At 43.0% G+C, this 19158-nt stretch overlaps 1 protein-coding gene across 5 annotated transcripts in view; it reads right to left on the reverse strand.

Moving 5' to 3' along the window:
• Positions 1-1631: 1631 nt before the first annotated feature.
• LOC138827276 (calcium/manganese antiporter SLC30A10-like) overlaps positions 1632-19158 on the reverse strand; it is a 40941-nt gene continuing 23414 nt past the window's right edge. Inside the window, exons 1-4 of one of the 5 annotated variants that reach the window (XM_070022758.1) lie at positions 18354-19080; positions 17579-17656; positions 9620-9859; positions 1632-7656 (exon numbers count right to left, since the gene is read on the reverse strand). In XM_070022758.1, coding sequence (XP_069878859.1) covers positions 7169-7656; positions 9620-9859; positions 17579-17656; positions 18354-18996 — 1449 coding nt within the window. In that variant the 5' untranslated portion in view covers positions 18997-19080 and the 3' untranslated portion in view covers positions 1632-7168. Of the gene's footprint in view, positions 7657-9619; positions 9860-17578; positions 17695-17807; positions 18311-18353; positions 19081-19158 lie in introns of those variants that run through there. The other 4 variants (XM_070022761.1, XM_070022760.1, XM_070022759.1 and 1 more) reach the window with 4 other exon arrangements.

The following is a 19158-nucleotide window of genomic DNA, read 5'->3' on the forward strand; positions in this document are numbered from 1 at the left end:
GAAGAACCTCATACCGATTCTGTAGGGTAGATAAGAGACTTGCTTCTTATCACAACTAGCAACCCATATCAAGGCCAGCCACTAGAAGAACTTGCTTCCCCTCCCCTTCTACCCTCTTCTCTCAAGAAAACAGAGATAAAATGGCTATGACTCCCTTGCACACTTACTTCTCCATTTCCAAGACTAAAAGAATTAATGTGAGGTGTGAACTCTTTGGTTTTAATTGGTGTTCATGCCTCTGGTCCAGGTATGTTTGTGACCATGTGGTAAAAATAGAGGAGAAGGGAAGTTCACTTCCTTCTTGCCTCACGCCAGACAAAAGAGATACGGCCCCACTTCCACCCAAAAGGTATGTTAATGTCACAACATAGTTTTCTTTTTTGTTGTTGTTTTTTGTCTGTTGTGAGGGCTGAACTCTGGGCCTGGGTGCTATCCCTCAGCTCTTCAGCTCAAAGCTAGCACCCTACCTCTTGAACCACAGTGCCACTTCCAGCTTTTTTCTGCTATGTGGTGCTGAGGAATTGAACCCAGGGCCTCATGTATGTGAGGCAAGCACTCTACCACTGAGCCAACTTACCAACCCACAACATACTCTTAATTGGCAAGCAATTGGTTGCTTGCTTGGTTGGTTAGTTGGTTGGTTGAGGAGATAAGGTCTTGCTAGAGAGTATAGACTGACCTCAAATTCATAATCTTCCAGCTTCAGCTTCCTGAGTACTGGAATTACAGATATAGGCCACCATGCCTGGCAGTAACATACTTTTGAGTCAGGACACTGGATGTGGAAGGCTCCATAGTGTATAGTCTGCAGGAAATAACCTTTGGGAAAAAGTGGCACACTCACATAGAAAAAAGAAATAGAAATCAGCAAAGGAGAAACCAGCAAGGAAGTATCTTGACAAATGTAATTGAAGAAGGGGAATGCCTTGGGCAAGCAAAGAAAAGGCATTGTATCATATCCACCTGTATGTTCAAGGTCTAGTCTCCAGCCTGGTGGAGGTGGTAGTGTATGAGGTGGAGTGTGGAGGAAGGCCTTCCAATCACTGGGGGTAAGGAACATAGTGGGACCTCAGTCCCTTCCTTCTTTGTTCTGCAGTTCCTAACCATGAAGTAAGCAGTTGTTGCTCTGTCACCAGCTGACCGCCATGATGTGCTTTCTCCACCACAGGCTCAAAGGAAAGAAGGCCCAAAGTGGCTATGTGGCTCAAGTGCTACTGAACCAGCTTTGAACAGAAAAAGAGAAGCAGGAAGGAGAGGCCATAAGTTTAAGCCCTTCCATGGTACCAAAAAACAAAAACAAAAACCAAGAAGGCCAATTGGGCATAGATGGAAACCTCCAAAGGTCTCAGCCAAATATAACTCTTTTTTCCATAAGTAAACCATGTTGGGTGTTCATTACAGTGATGGAAACCTTTATGACACAGGGTGGTGGAGGGTAGCAGAGGAATGTGAAGAAGACACTAAAAGAGAAAGAGAGATGAGACTAATTAAAACCAAACCAAGGAAGGGACAGGTAATAATTTTGCAGAGGTAAGTTGACAAAGACAAAATGGGGCCCGCTAATTTGACTTTCCACACACATTTGAGTCACATTTCTACTTTTTTTTAAAAAAAATTTATTTACAGCACCATTAAACAGATTACACCTTCAGAAGGTGTGCACATGAACTTACATCATTTGGGGATGCGCATGCAATTAGTTGGGGTTATTCAAAATTTGTATCTTAAAGTTTCAGCAATCATTTTCTGTCCTGTAAGGACAGAAAGGGGACTGTAAGCAACAGAACTCCACAATATTGTAACAAAACCTCAGACCGCCAAGAAGGGGCCCCTCCCCCTTAGTAAATCACTCTTTTTAGGTTGTTCTCATTAGAATTCAGAGATGTGTTGGGGTCTCTGGCCTGGCTTCCTACTAAAAGGTGACAACTGATTATTTAGCAAACTTCCAAGAAAGTTTCATGTAAACAAGAAAGTCCAGGAAAAAAAAAAAAAACACTTGGAAAGAGAGGTACCAGAAGTGACACATTTGCATTCACACAATTTGGATTTCACTGAAGATCATGCTCTAATGCAAGTTCCATTTGACAAACCAGTTTCCTGGTTGGAGAACCTCTTCCCTACTTGTGGCCACATAGAAGCACAAAAAGGCAACAATAGATCAGGCAAAAAGGGAGAGCTATAGCACAGGTATTCTGTTGGTGATCATTAATCTAAATTTGAAAGCCAAATCAGGAAATTGCCCTGGCTTTTCCTAATATGGTATGCAGTCTTTATGAGAGTATAAAAATAATCTAATGTCAGGATATTTTCAAATTCATTAAACACAATTTGCCCCTTCAAAGAAAATAGGATTTGACACTGGATTAAATAAATTACAGAATATTTTAATGTCAAAACTTATCATAACGTCTAAGATGAGCTGCTGAAGCAGAACCTAATAGCAATATTCATCATCAATTTTTAAATCAGTTAATTGTTTTGTTTTTGCTTTTTGACACAGGAGCCTAAGTTCTGTAGCCCAGGCTGGCCTCAAACTCATGATCTCTCTGCCTCAGTTTCTTGAGTACTGGGATTTCAAGGGTGTACTACCCAATAATGGGTAATTTTAAATATGAAGGAGAATTAAACATCTTACTCTAACTATCCGTCGTGCCAAGTAGAGGATACTTGAGATTTGAATTCATCACAGAAGAGTATAAGAAAATACAGTTTCCTTCATTTCATTCACCAGACTAAGATTTGTAAAGGCTTTTGTACAAATCATAGCTTTCTTTTCTTTAAATATCCAAAATTCCTAGGTAGAAACAAAGGTAGATTTTCATGACTAGCTTGATGTCATCTAGCTGGATGTAGATCAGTAGGAGAACATGTGCTTAGCATGTGCAAGGCCAAAACCTAACCACAATACCAAATGAATAAAGATTAAAATGTTGTTTTCTTTTTCTTTTTCTTTTTTGCCAGTCCTGGGGCTTGAACTCAGGGCCTGGGCACTATCCCTGAGCTTCTTTTGCTCAAGGCTAGCACTCTACCACTTGAGCCACAGCTTCTTCTGTATATGTAGTACTGAGGAATCAAACCCAGGCTTCATGCATGCTAGGCAAGCACTCTACCACTAGGCCACATTCCCAGCCCCACAAATGTTAGTTTCTAAAAAGTGAATCTTAATATCTCTAAATTACTTGTGGGTTTAGCTAGAGGCTCAGACCTAGGGACAAAACTTCTTCCCAGGGCACCTGAACTCGGGGATGTGACAACTGGCAATTGTAATTAGAGAGAAGCTGGGGATGCTGCTAAACATCCCATAATACTGAGGACAATGTCTGCGTCTGGTTCAAAGTGCCATTATTGACCAACCCTACCTCAACATAGCAAACATGCTCCGGGCAGCTTCCATATCATAACCCCATACCTGCCCCAGCCAGTTGCTTGACATTGAAACATTCCTGTTGAACTTGGGAGTTCCTAATACAGCGCCACTGGAGTTTGCTCAGTGGGCCAAAACAAAAGTAAATAACAGAATGAACTATATAACATTCTTCCTCACCTAATGTCTTCCTTTTATTGGTATTTTAATCAAAACCTTAGAAGGACGATCTTTCCATGAACAATAGAAAGCGGAAGCCCTGTGGCATTTATAATGACCAAAGGTCAGGGGGAAATTATTCTCTGTCTTTGTATACAAAGCTGGAAGTTGAAAAATGGAATAGACTTAGGTAAGTTCCTATAGTGCTGAAATGATAAGAAAGGGATTTGAAGAGCCAGAGAATAGCAGAAAGTTCTAGAAGGGTCGATGACCAGGCTAGTTTGCAAGACAAATGGTCCTGACTGATACCACTGCTTTACTATGGATACAAATGCAGGGCTGTGCTGCAGCTCAGTGGTATAGCTTGTCCCTGGCAGACATGAGACCCTAGGGAAAGATCTCAGGGTAGGGGTGGGTGATGGGGAACAATGCTTTTTTCAAAAGTAGGAAATTAGCCAGGTGCTAATGACTCATGCCTGTAATCCCACGCTTGTAATCTCAGGAGGCTGAGATCTGAGGATCGCCATTCAAAGCCAGCCCAGACAGAAAAGTCCCTAAGACTCTTATCCCCATTAAACTACTCAGAATAGGCTTGAAGTGGCACTATGGCTCAAGTGGTAGAGCACTAACCTTGAGCACAAAGTGGTTCAGGGCCCTGAGTTCAAGCCCTAGGACTGGCACACACACACACACACACATACACACACACACACACACACACACACACACACACACACACATACACACACACAAAAGTAGGAAATTTTCTGGAGCAAATCTAAACTGAGGGGCAATGTTTTCTCTAATCTCAAAGAAAATCTGTTGTTTTAAATTGTTCATCAGATGCTACTGCCACCAAGCAGAGCTGATTAGGAAGAGAAGTGGGGGAAGCTTTTGTATTTCCTTAACAGAATTAAAAGACAGGAAAACTAAGGGGAGGGTAAAACCCAAATGAAAATACTATACAGCTGGCATCACCGTGATAGGGGTGAAAAATAAAACTCAGCCAAGCTTATACAGAAATATTGCACTTACCCCACTTGTTTGAACTGAATTAAGTATACTCAGAACCTCATGTGGTAGCTTATGCCTGTAATCCCAGCTACTTGTGAGTCAGAGGAAGCAAGGAAAAAATGGAGAGTTTGAGGCTAGCCCTACCTCAAATACAAAATAAAAATAAAAAGACGAAGGACAGAGAGTTTTCCCCATGCCCTGGGTTTAATATCTAGTGTCTGTTTGACTGTCTGTCTATCTGTCTCTCTCTCCTCTCTCCCTTACACACACACACACACACACACACACACACACACACACACACACACACACACACACACACAGACTGAGAGAGAGAGAGAGTACTCCGCAAAACTGTTCTTAAGAAGTTTTGTTCACATTAAACCCTCATGCACAACTTGGTATGTGTTGATCAAGATCATTTTCTGAGGTTAGATTTAATTATGTTGGAATTAAATTCCTCTTATTTCCAAAAAAAGGTAATTTAGAGATGAAAAATATTATTTTGATGTAAACTAAAAGTGATTCCATGGTCCAGTAGCAAAGAAAAAGAAAGGTGAAATTACAACATTTCCCTTTTAATAAAGGCAGAATGATGTGAATTCATCTTTGGAGGAAAGTGAGAATTTTCTTATTTGCCTCTGGCTCCAGCATCTCAAACAATTTTATAAAGGAGAGAGTTTGGTTCATACATCACCTAAGGATATTTCTTAAAGAATCTCCAGTTCGTATTTCTAAAAATCAGAAATGTTGTCTTTTGCTCCCTTTTTAGCTTATATATTGCTTAATATATAATCCAGCAGACATCTAAAAAAGCAAACAGTTCTAGAAATTTTTCTATTTACCTATCCAAGGCCAACTTAAACACAGAGAATAAACATTCAAGAAACTCTACTATAGACCAGAGCAGCATACTCATCAGGCCTCCATTTAGAACTAAGACAATTTGCTTTGTTTTATTCTGTTTTGTTTGAGACAGGGTCTCCTTTTGCTGCCTAGGCTAGCCTTGAACTCCTAGACTCAAGTAATCTTCTTGCCTAAAAATCCTAAGTAGCTGGGACTACAGGCATGAACCACCAGGCCCAGCAAAGACAAAACTTCTGAAATGATTTTATGCTAAAAATGTGAAGGAGTCATTGTTTCTGCTATTATCTCAGCATTTCTGATGAATTTTAGGCAGATTCTAAATAGGGCTGAAAGCTTACGAAGCATAAGAGACCATCATTTTTAATTCTGCAACCTATCACAGAAGATTCTAGTTTTTTAAGTAAGGTACTCTTCCTTTCCCAATTTTCTCATCTCGATGAGACCTGTTTAAATATTGAGGCCTAAACAATGTGCTAAGTACATGATAAATGCTTCTCTACTAATGATACAATTGGATTATGTGTCTCAATCAAATTACAAAATAAATTTATTTGAACTTGGTAATATGGGTCAGAGACCTAAAAGAAAATTCTAAGCTCTACAAAATACATTGAAAACAGCAGCTGAATTAATTTTCATTTCTCATTTGGACACCAATTTTTTTCCAATCAACTTAGTAATTGAAAACCATAATAAATACTTTAAAGTATGTCTACTTAAAGAAGAGGCAGTCTAGGTAATTTATTTAGCAAAAATGAGCACTCAATGGCATACACTCTTCTAGCCCAGGAATACTTGTCCCTGATAAACACTACCCTGATTAACGTGATTATGTAAAAGGAACTCTAAGGAAATTTGGACAGATAAGTAAATTATCACCAAAGCCATGAATGTCATGAATACAACTGGAAGACTCTCAAAGACCATAAATACATATTTGTGTCATACTTAAGGACGCAGAAGAATCTCTGTATGTCCAAGCAAAGAGAATATATTACATATTTAAATAACACACTATAGCTGTAGTTCAGTTCCAAGCAGAGAATAAAATTTTGTTTTCTCTCATCTCACAAAACCAAGAAGACAGAAAATATCTTTTCTTCCAAGCCCCATTAAACTCTACCTCTTCTAATGTTCTGAGAACATTTTCCAACCTGAATAAGTACTTGTTTTACATTTCTCCAACAATGAGTGGAAGAAAAGATACTCTTGAAGTGCCACAAATAACCTCACTTCCCTCTTCCATGGACTTTGAAGGGGATGGGAAAAAACACAGCTATTATGATACTTCAGTTTTTTTCTATATAGACAGTGAGCTATGCCTCTCACCCAAGAGTCAGCTAAAAGCTACTGAGAGTGCAGCTCAGTGGTACAGCCCTTGTTTCACATATACAAAACCTTAGGTTCAATCTCCAGCACCACAAAAAAAAAATAATAATAAAAGGAAGAACTATTTTAAAACCAGTGTCCAGAGTTAAGAGTTCCCCCTTCAGTATCCCTGGTCTATGTGCTAGTGTACTTTGCTTTAGAAATCACAAAACTGTTGAAGAGCAGCAAGAGATACCCAGAGGAATGAAAAGGGGTTAGCAGCCACATGAAAACCAACAGATATGTTCCACTAAATCCTAATTATCCAACCCTTACTGAACACAGAGAGTGCAAGATTGGTTCGAGCCCACAACCCACAAAGCTGTTTCCACAAGCCAAGCTGGTGGTCCCAATGCACCTAAACTATATAGAGTCCGATCTTAGGGGAGTACCAGATCAAAAATGTGTACTGTTTTCAGAATGTTGTTCCTCCCAAGTTTTGTTAATAGTTTGTCCGTGGTCATGCAGACAGCCATCCAAAGGCACGTCAATGGCTACTTCAGTGGCTTCTCTTCTACTTCGATATATCTCTAGAGGAGGGCCACCATTGTGCTCAGCACAGCCATTGACATGAGCCAGGGGCAGTGCTCCAGGAGGACAGCACAGCCTTTTAGCACAGCCGTTGGAGATGCAGGGGCTGCTGCATTGAAACAGTAAGTCTTTCTGCTCCAGGGGTTCCTTCAAGTCCACCTTTTCATACTGAATGGTCAGGTTGTGGATTCCTGCATTGTGAAAGATTTCTCGAATTTTTGTGCTGGCATCCTGATAACCTGTGTCCTGCTGGTACTTGATGTGCAGGGTGGCAATGATCTTCCCACTTACAAGTTCCCAGATGTGCACTTCATGCATGCTGCTGATTCCAGGCACAGAAGAGAGTTTGCTCACTAGGAGAGAGAAGAGTAGATGATGGGAAATTGTGAATGCAGTAGGGGAGACCCAGAACCCAGAGGTGTAGCTGTTTAAGCTCATCACCCAAACAGTGTGCATTTACTAAGACTAACAGAAGAAAAAAAAAATCACTGATCCTCTATGAATAGATATTTCCCATCATCTTCTTTCTTCTCTCTGAATGCCTACACCATGGTCAGCCCATAAAAAGCAATTCAAATGAACAAGTGTAATAATAAGAAGAAAATGCATAGGTTTGTTGAATGTACAGGGAATGGTTCCCAGTGAACGTCCATGAGCATTAAGTAGAATAGCTCTTTGAAAGAAGAAGAATTTGACAAATATGGATGGAAAACATTTGCCAACAAATCTAGAACTAAGGTTTCGGCCAAAGGATAGAACCAAATATCCATGTACATGAACAGCTTGGGCCATGCTCTTTGTAGTAATAAAAACTGGAAACAAAAACACAATGCCTCCTATCTTTTGTCCTCTATCTTCTTCCTCTCCCTGCCTGCAGCACTAGGCAAACAGCAGGTACTCAGGAAATAGAGGCTGGTTATTTTAAAACAGTCAGAGCAATGCTCGCAGAGAAGAGACTAAAAAATACAACTAGAATGTCCAGGAGAAGATGCCTGAAGAGGAACTGAGGCTGTTGTAATGATCCCACAGACTGGCCACAGTGGGTATACTCAAACATAGTTACCAGAGCTATAACCTTCCAAACAAAGTGATACTAGAGCTGGAATGGTAGCCCAATGGTAAGATTGTGTTTGGCATATGAGGAGTCACGAGTTCAGTCTTCAGCATTAAACACACATGTATGTGCACATGTGCACACGCACACACACATACACACACACAATTCACAATGCAAGTTGCCCCTATATCTGGAACAATCTACCATTGCCATAGAATATATTGTTGTGCCATTTAAACTGACTGTCAGAGAGGATAAGAAATGTACTCATTACCTTGCCCATGTAATTGTAACCCCTCTGTATGGTATGTTCACAATTAAAAAATATATAGAAAAATAAATAAATAGACTGATTATCAGGCAGATAATAAAACAGATCTTCTAACTTCTACTCACTCCCTGTTTTCTGGCTCACCAATGAATAATGTATAATAATAACCATAACAAATATGTATAAAATAATAGTTTTATAAAAAACTGAGTTTCTGCTGTATAAAAATGTCGTCTCCTTTTAAAAACTAGAAATAGGGCTGGGAATGTGGCTTAGTGATAGACTGCTTGCCTGGTATGCAGAAAGCCCTAGGTTTGAATCCTTATTAACACATAAAAAGAAAAGGCTGGAAGTGGAGCTGTGGCTCAAGTGGTAGAGAGCTATCCTTGAGAAAAAGAAACTCAAGGACAGTGCCCAGGCCATGAGCTCAAGCCCCAGGACTGGACAAAAATAAGTTAAATAAATAAATAAGTAAATAATTGAAATCATACAAAAAATGTCCTTAGGCAATAATGGAATTAACTTGGATCCTACAAAGACAACAGCAAGCTGAACACCAGTGGCTCACACCTATAATCCTAGCTATTCAAAAGGATGAGATATGAGGATCATGATTCAAAGCCAGCCCAGGCAGGAAAGGCCATAGTAAGACTATTATCTCCAGTTAACCACCAGAAAACCAGAAGTGGCACTGTGGTTCAAGTGGTAGAGAGCTAGCCTTGAGCTGAGGAGTTCAGGGACAGTGCCCAGGCCCAGAGTTCAAGCCCCATGACTGACAAAAAAAAAAAAAGTGTGACTAAGTCAGAGCATCCTGGGTTACAAGGACCTTTGGTTCTTGGAGCTTCGCATCATCTTCCTAGGCTGCCCAGCACCCAGGGAAATCTTCATGGCAGTTTCAGAATGCACAAACCAAACAGCACTCTGCACAATGCTAGCCCTCCAACTGCACTAGCACTCCGTCTCAGCATCCAGTCCCCAGTCTACTTACTCAGCTCTTCCATGTCAACTCCCTTGGGGACCATCTGCAGCAGAATGGCAGCAGTCTCCTTGATGAGCGGAAAGGCCGATGACAGAATAATGATGACCATGATGATGGTCAGGCTGGGGTCAATGTAACACTGCCAGTTACATGGCGCTTCAGCGGTCAGGGGACGTAGGTAGAATATGACAGCAGTGATGACCACAATCACAGACCCCAGTGCATCTCCCATCACATGTAAAAGAACGCCTGCCGTGAAGAAAGATACTGATAAAGCCCACAGTCCCACAGTACTCAGATTTCCAAGTAGAGGGATATCTGTTGCTACCTGTGTACTTTGCAGTTAGCACTCCAGCAAACATCAATATGGAAATAATCATAATAATGGCAATACTTTCTCTGAAATCAAAGCCAAGACTACAAATTCCAGGATGCAGAGAGCCCAGGAATGTCAATACATGGGTGATTATCTCATCTCACAGTGTGAGATGAAAATTCTCTGGTGGATCGAACACATCCAAGAAGAAAGCATCCAAAACACACAGATGAACCAGGGAGGGGCTGTTTCATATCTTGCCCTCCTCCTGACCTGAAAAGATTTTGCCCCACACTGATGCACTGGGAATGTGGCTTAGTGCTTGCCTAGCATGCATGAAGCCCAGGGTTGGATTCTTCATAAACAGAAAAAGCCAGAAGTGGCACTGTGGCTCAGGTGGTAGTGCTAGCCTTGAGCACAGAGAGGCTCAGGGACATTGCCCAGGCCCTGAGTTCAAGCTCTGGGACTGGCAAAAAAAAAAGGAAGGAAGGAAGGAAGGAAGGAAGGAAGGGAGGGAGGAAGGAAGGAAGGAAAGAAGGAAGGAAGGAAGGAAGGAAGGAAGGAAGGAAGGAAGGAAGGAAGGAAGGGAGAGAGAGAGAGAGAGAGAGAAATGAAAGAAACATGCTATCCCTACACGAGCAAGAAAGCTGTTTGCAAGAAAAAGAGATCCCAGGAGAAACAAAGACGCAAATATGTATGATATAAGAATAATTGAAATGTAAAATAAATACAAATAAAAGTATAAAAATTAGAAAGAAAGGAAATAGGGAGAGAAGGAAGGAGGGGGAGAAGGAGAGAGAGGGAGGGAGAGATAGAAAAGGAAGGAAGGAAGGAAGGAAGGAAGGAAGGAAGGAAAGACGGAAGGAAGGAAGGGAAGAAGGGAGAAAAGGAGAGAGGGAGGGAAGGTTAATTCTCAGGCCCCATCAGAAAGTCAATCTCCATTTTACAAAGGAAGAAAATGAAACACAGAGTAGTGAGTAATTTGTACTAATTGTAATAATACAATTATGGAATATGATACATGGATATATACATAGATACATAGATATAGAAAGAGAGGCCAATCCTCATCTAGTGATAAGGATTACAAGAGTACCAACCTCATAGGCTTGCATGAGAAAAAAAAACATATATAAGAAGAAAACATATAAAGTGCTTAGGCTTATAGTAAAATGAACTACTACTTTTATTGACTCTCTACTTTGTGCCAGGTGCTAAACATGAATGAGTTGCTTCATGTTTACAATCATCTTCCTAGATAGATATTAGTGTCATTGAGGTCCTGAGTGCAATTAGGAGACTCCAGCCCTGCTGTTTCAGTAAGGGTTAGCTTAAAACATGCCTGTAGCTTCTCATGGTTACGCTGGCTGTATCCTTTCCATATCTTGGACACAGAGTAGCTCAATAATGTGTCCAAGATCACATAACTAAAATGTTTTTCAGAGGGAGAGAAGCCTGGGAAATCTGCTTAATGGAACCCTGTACAAAGTTCTGAATATGAAAAAAAAAAAAAGCCTGCTGAAAGAATCAGCTTAAATTCTTCCTTTGTTATTATCATGAGTTACTATTTGTATCTGTGGAGAAAGCTCAGGGCCTCGCACATGCTATGCAAGCACACTGCCGCTGAGCTACACTCCCAACCCAGCAGTGGATTGTGGGCCTCCCACACAAAGATGAGGAAAGCCATTATCCTCTGGGATATCACCAGTGCACTGGTGATATTCTTTTTCTTTAATTGATGCAAATACAAAGTGTTCATGTATATAAGGTACCATGTGTTGTTTTGGCATATGCATGAAGCTCAAACAAGAGAAAAACATGTATTTCCTCCAATCTTTGTTGTCTTTTTTTTTTTTTTTTTTTTTTTTTTTTTTTTGTCAGTCATGGGGCTTGAACTCTGGGCCTGGGCGCTGTCCCTCAGCTCTTCAGCTCAAGGCGAGCACTCTACCACTTGAGCTACAGCGCCACTTCCGGTTTTCTGGTGGTTTATTGGAGATAGGAGTCTCACGGTCTCTCCTGCCCGGGCTGGCTTTGAACCGCGATCCTCAGATCTCAGCCTCCTGAGTAGCTAGGATTACAGGCGTGAGCCACCAGCGCCCGGCCTAATCTTTGTTGTCTTTATGGTGAGAGCACTCAAAAAAATCCTTTCTTCTTGCTTTTTGGGAAAGCATACTGTACAGCGTTTTCGCTGTCTGTAATCACCCTGGTGAACAGCAGCACAGGCCGGATCCTGAGCTCCATTCACTTGCAACCTGGGGAAGGAAGGAGGTCCACTGCCTCTCCTACTATCAACCTTGGTAATTTGTGGAATAAATCCTCGATCTTGTGCCTAGCTGTGCCAAACATCCAGGTCATGCTTACCACAATACCAGGAAGATGGTACCAGTATCTTTATAAACAGATGAGGAGGCCAAAGCTAAACAGGAGTTACTGGGCTAGAAAATGCAGAGACAGAAAGCAAGCCAGATCTGCCTGACCTGGGAAGGTACGCCCTTCTCCACCTGGCTCTACTATACAGCAAGTACAGAGCAGTAAGTACCATAAGTACTGAGAATGGCAGTGCAGGAGGGGAGAAAGGGGCAGAAATTTCTAGAAAGAAGTACTGGCAACAAATAGCAAACTTTTGATTTCCAGCAGAACTCAGACATTTTATTGAACATAATAAAAGTTTGTGAGCAAACCCTGCTATGGTCTCATCTGTGATTCAGAGACAAGTCTGGTAGAGACAAAGATCAGCATTCTAGCCACGTCAGTCACCTGATTAGTCACAGTGCTCAGAAGACTGGAGTCCTTTAGAAAGTCAGGAATCCTCTGTACCTGGGCTGGGAAGGTGGCTCAGTGGTAGGCATGCCTTGCATGCCTGAGGCCCTGGGTTCGATTCCTCAGCACCACATAAGCAAAAAGAAAAAAGCCGGTAGTGGCGCTGTGGCTCAAGTGGTAGAGCACTAGCCTTGAGCTGAAGAGCTGAGGTACAGCACCCAGGCCCAGAGTTCAACAAGCCCCATGACTGGACCCAAAAAAAAAAATTGTGAAGAATCCTCTGTACCTACCCTTCACATGTCAACTTGGAATTTTAAAAAGTACAGAAAAAAATAGCACCGGTGGTTCACACCTGTAATCCTAGCTACTCAGAAGGCTGGGATCGGAGGATCAAGGTTCAAAGCCCCAGAGAGGAAAGTCTGTGAGACTCTTATCTCCAATTAACCACAAAAAGCTGGAAGGAGAGCTGTGGCTCAAGCGGTAGAGCACTAGCTTTGAGCACAAAAGCTCAGGGACAGCACCCAGGCCTAGAGTTCAAGATCTAGGACAATAATAATAATTATTTTTTATTATTAATAATATTATAAACAACCTCAGACTCATATATCTCATGAGCTGGCAATTTGACTAAAATTGGCATTTGGTAAATGTAAGAATCTTGCTGGGGGTGTGCTGGGAATGTGGCTTAGTGGTAGAGTGCTTGCCTAACATGCATGAAGCTCAGTACCACATAAACAACAACAACAAAAAAAAACCTAGAAGTGGTACTATGGCTCAAGCAGTAGAATACTAGCCTTGAGCAAAAGAGGCTCAGGGACAGTGTCCAGGCCCTGAGTTCAAGCCCCAGGACTGGCAAAAAGAAAAAAAGAAAAAAGAAAAACAGAAAGAATCTTGCTGGTGGAGGAGATGGGGACAAACAAGTCGTTTAAGGATTCAGGTGGACCTGTTGCAACAATGAGAAGTACAAAATGTCATGTCAAAACCAGCTTTACAATGTCGGTGTGGGGGGGGGAGGGGGGTAAAATTGGGTGGGGGGAGGGGGGTAAAATTGGGTGGGGGGAGGGGGGAGGCAGGGAAGGGAAGTGAAGGGTAAACAAAGGAGGAGGCTGCAATGCTTGGTAAGAAATGTATGCATTATCCTGCCCATGTAATTGTAACCCCTCTGTACAGTATGTTCTCAAATAAAATAAAATACAATTAAAAAAAAAAAAAAACAAGAATCTTGCTGGGCGCGGGTGGCTCATGCCTGTAATCCTAGCTTCTCAAGAGGCTTCTCTAAGGATCATGGTCCAAAGCCAGCCCAGGCAGATAGTCCATCAGACTCTTATCTACAATTAACCACCAGAAAACTGGAAGTGGAACTGTGGCTCAAGTGGTAGAGAGCTAGCCTTAAGCTGAAGAGCTGAGGGACAGCACCGAGGCCCAGAGTTCAGGCCCCACAACCGACAAAAAAAAAAAAAAAAAAAAAAAAAAAAAGAACAGCTGGAGTAAGCAAAGTCTCCAGAACATGACATTTTTCAATTTCAAAAATTGCCAAGGAGCCGGGCACCAGTGGCTCATGCCTGTAATCCTAGCTACTCAGGAGGCTGAGGTCTGAGGACCATGGTTCAAAGCCAGCCCAGGCAAGGAAAGTCCATGAGACTCTTATCTCCAATAAACCTCCAGAAAACCAGAAGTGGCATTGTGGCTCAAGCGTAGAGCGCTCACCTTGAGCTGAAGAGCTGAGGGACAGTGCCCAAGCCCAGAGTTCAAGCCCCATGACCAACAACAACAACAAAAAAGTTGCCAAGGTATCCATGTATTGCAACTACATACTCCAATTATTTGTATGCAGAAAGAAAACAATTAACAATTGTGTTTTCTGAAGCAACTGCTTCTAAGTGTACATCGGAGAAGCAAGCCACCCCTCCCCGGAAGCCAGAGGCAGTATGTGATCATAGAAGGAGCCGGAAACATGAAACAGGGGCACAGGATTCCGGCCCACCTCTATGCTAGCTAAGGAGACACGAGGAAGTCGCTAAATCCTCTAGACTCTATTTTCTCCTTTGTAAAGAGTAAGGAAGGGTGGGAACTCATTCTAAGTTCTTTCTAGCACTTACATTTTGTGGTCCTTCCCTGAATTGAAGGGCCCAGGCCTGCCTCACACTTAACCTAAATCCTGAAAGCATAAGCAAAGGCATGATCTAGCTCATCATTACTGAACCAGCAGGGCCTGGCACTTTACAATTTCACTCAGGACCTGAATGATAAAAGTATCCTTCTAGGAAAATGATAATGAACACCGAATGACTCATCCATGCATGGTACCTGGCACAAAGTAGGCACTCAATTAAAATGGAAGCTCACTTTCCTGTTATAAGCCTAAGTAGCTTACATGTCTTTTCATCATGCAAATCTATAAGTACTGTTGTTATCTACCTTTATTTAATTAGTTGCTTTTCATTCATTCATTTGCAATTCTGTGGACTGAATTCCAGGCCTTGTGGCTACTAGGTAAGTATTCTACCACTGACCTCATTATCCTCATTTTAAAAAAATGAGAGGAGCTGGGGATGTGGCTCAGTGGTAAGAGTGCTTACCTACTATACATGAGGCCCTGGGTTCAATTCTTCAGTACCACATAAACAGAAAGAGCCAGAAGTGGCACTGTGGCTCAAGTGGTAGAGTGCCAGCCTTGAGCAAAAGAAGCTTGGGGACAGTGCCCAGGCCTTGAGTTCAAGTGCTAGGACTGGCAAAAAATAAAAATAAAAAATAAGGGACCCTAAGTCCTGAAGAGATTCAAGAATATGCCCTAATCTGGGTAGTCCTTAAGTGCCAGAGCCAGGCCTCAAACCTAGGCAGTTGCCAAATTCCAACTTTTTGGCCACTATATTCTTCACCTCTGCCAGGTGCACTTCCGAAAATCTGTCTGGAATGAGTATTTGGCTAGGTACAGTTGTAGACTAAAGATTAGTGTGTCCCCATCATGTAGAACTAAGAGAATATAGCTCAATGATAGAGCAACTGCCTGGCATGCACTAGGCCCAGTGTTTGAGCCCAACGCGCGCACACACGCACACACACTTACACACACACACACACACACACACACACACACACACACACACACATCCCAAATTAGTAAGATCATACAAACTTCTGAAATAAGGTCATGATCTATCCTATCTACTGTCCTTTCTTCTTTATGCTTACCTATTCTTTCTCTAAACTCTGTAACACAAAAATGAAGGTAATTACCTGTGTTTTAAAAGGGTAAAGTGCTACCATAGCAAATTTTACCTTAAAAAACTTAGATAGAAATCAGGCACCAAAATGAACCCGAAGATAGGGACACAAGTATTGTTTCTAACATATTTATAATGTACTATGTGACTTTTTTTGTTTCTTTGTATGTTCCTCCCCCATGGTATAACACCTGTTTTCACTGTAATTGATCCCAGTGCCCTGCATCTTGTACATACACTTCGTTAACTTGGGGAGGGGAGGGAAAAAAACAAAATGCTTAAATAGGAATACAGGTTGACCCATTGTAACAATGAGATGTACAAGACACTATGCATCTTTACAACTTCAGCAAGGGGGGAAGGAGAGTTGTGGAGGTGGGAGGGAAGGGATGGTAGGGGAAAAACAAAGGAGGAGCAGGCAGCAATGCTGGATAGGAAATGTACTCATTACCTTGCTCATGTAACTATAACCCCTCTGTACAGTATTTTTACAATAAAAAAATATACCAAAAAAAAAAAAAAAGACATCAGGCTCCAGTAGCTCACACCTTTAATCCCAGTTACTCAGGAGGCTGAGTTGTGAGGATCTCTATTCAAAGCCAGCCCTGGACAGAAAAGTCCTGGTAAGCCTTTTATCTTCAATTAACCACTCAAAAACTGGAAGTGGTGCTGTGGCTCAAGTGGTAGTGCTAGCCTTGAACACAAAGAGGCTCAATGACAGTGCCCACAGTTATGAGTTCAAGCCTCACAACTATCAAAAAAAAAGATAGATGTGTATTTAAACTGGAACTTAAGAAAGAAAGATATATTAAAGGATGATGACTTTTCATTACAGATTCTCTCAAATAGATCTACCACTATTCACTTTAGAAAAGTGAATTCATTTTGCAATTTTTTCAGGGCTACTGTATTACTGATTTCTGGATATTTTCCTCCTGTAAGTCCATTCTAAGAATGACTTTATGTCAGGTGTGAGACTTCCTTAAACTAGAAAGAATGCCTCCTGGATTATTCTCTTTTCATTATATTATTTTCATCTAATTCTCATTCCACACTTTTCCCAAACCATATGAAAGTAAAGGATTAACCTTCACCTTATACTTCACTGCAATTCTCAAAGTTAAGATTGGGGATTAAACTGGGTGCTGGTGGTAATCCTAGCTACTAAGAAGGCTGAGATCTGAGGACTGTGGTTCAAAGCCTGCCCAGGCAGGGAAGTCCATGACACTTTATCTACAATGAACCACAAGAAAACCAGGAATGGCACTCGAAGTGGTAGAATGCTAGCATAGAGCTCAAGAACAGCACTCAGGCTCTGAGTTCAAGCCCCACAACTGACAATAAACAAACAAACAAACAACAGGCTGTATTATACATCAGCAATATCCATGGATGTGCAAAATTGAGTGGAGTAGCAAGATGACAGTGCTATATGGAACTCAGGAGCAGGGGCAATATGTTGGGCACAACAAGAGCAAAGATAAATCATTAGCAACTAGTTTCTCCTTCCAAATCAATGCATCCATTAGGTAAGACACCCAGGTCATAGTCTGTGCAGGCAACGGGCCTACTTTCCAACACATCATTGACTTATTCAAAGTCAAACAGAAGTGGAGAGCAGAACACACATTTGGAAAGGATTTCAAATGGACCCAAAGTCAATCCTACCTCGGATATTCAGGGCTTCAGACTTTTTCTCCTTTTTCATAGTCTCTTCCAGCCCATTCTGGGTGCTCAGGGAATCACCTGCATTCAAAGAAGAAACCTTGTGTTGTGTATAAGTTCTACAAGCAAAAAGAACCAATGGACTCAAAATAAAGTTTTGTTATTTCAAACTCCTACTAGCATATGGGAACTCCACCCCCTTTCTGTCACACACACACACACACACACACACCAATAGTACCCCTTGACCCTAAAAGGACTTGTGGTCCAGCTTTGGATTTCATTCACACTTCCTTTCCAATTAAAACCAAAAAAGAATAACTGGGGAGCCCATCCCCACCCCAAAACCCAGAAACTAGAGGGTGGCCAAAGGGGGAGGAGGGAAACAAAGTTCAGACAGTAATCGATGAAAGGGAGGCGGGAGGAGGAGGAGTGTTCTGTATTGCTCAAGAAGAAGAACTGATTCCTAAGAAAATCGATAACTTCCACACACAGAGAGACTAGAGGAAGACAAATGACAAACGAGAACGCAAAATCGAGGAGGAAATTCAAGTCATTTGGGAGGAATATATACTGTTAGGAGAAGAGAGGTCACGCGGGTGCAAAGAGTATAAAAAAGAAAAAGAAAGGAAGGAAGAAATTCTGACAGGAAGAAAAAGGCGTGGGGTGAGGAGGAAGGGACCAGGAGGGAGGAGGGAGACAGAGGATGGAGGAAGAGGAAGAGAGGAGGAGGAGGAGGGAAGGGCAAAGCCGTCCAAAGGATGCAACCGAAAGGCACCTGCTACATTTGAGAAAACGGTCGCCCCCTTCTCCTGCTTGCTCTCCACCGAAGCCCCCCGGAAGGTCACAGCGGAGTCAGAGCCGGGGACGCTCGGGGTCACCGCATCCTGCTGGCCCTCCGTGCCCTGGGGTCCCCCCGAAGCACCCCCCTGGTCCAGCTGTCGCTGCTGCTGCTGCTGCTGCAGGCGGCGGCGGCGGAGGCCCGGGACGCAGCAGGAGAACCAGGCGGCGCAGTCCTGGAAGATGAGCAGCCCCACCAGGTTGACGGCCAGCCCCAGGGCGCCGACGATGAGCACCAGCTCGGGGTCGTCCATGCGCTCGGGCCGGGCGAGGCGCAGCACGGCCTGCACGAAGATGGTGAAGCAGAGCGCGGTGAGGAAGACGGCGTTGCTGAGCGCGCCCACCACCTCGGCGCGCGCGTAGCCGAAGGTGGCCCGGGAGCCCCGGCCAGGGCGCCGCGCGATGTAACCGGCGCTCAGCCCCACGCACAGCGAGATCAGATCCGACAGCATGTTGAAGGAGTCAGACAGCAGCGCGATCGAGTTGCCCAGGTAGCCCGACACCAGCTCGGCCACGAAGAACACCACGGTGAGGACCAGCATGAAGAGCAGCCGGCACGTCTTGCCCGAGTAACGGCCCATGGCTGCAGCCCGGCGGCCCCAACCCGCCGCCGCGTCCGGCCCTCCCGCTGCTCCCCGGCCAGCGCCGCCAAGCCCCGCGCCACAGGTGGGGGGCCCCCCGCGCACGGTGACCGCCCCCTCCCCGACTCCACTGGGGCCCGGCACCCCGCCTCCAGGGCTTCC

Source organism: Dipodomys merriami, unplaced genomic scaffold, assembly GCF_024711535.1.
Source record: "Dipodomys merriami isolate MVZ:Mamm:240054 unplaced genomic scaffold, mDipMer1.0.p SCAF_153, whole genome shotgun sequence".
NCBI lineage: Eukaryota > Metazoa > Chordata > Mammalia > Rodentia > Heteromyidae > Dipodomys > Dipodomys merriami.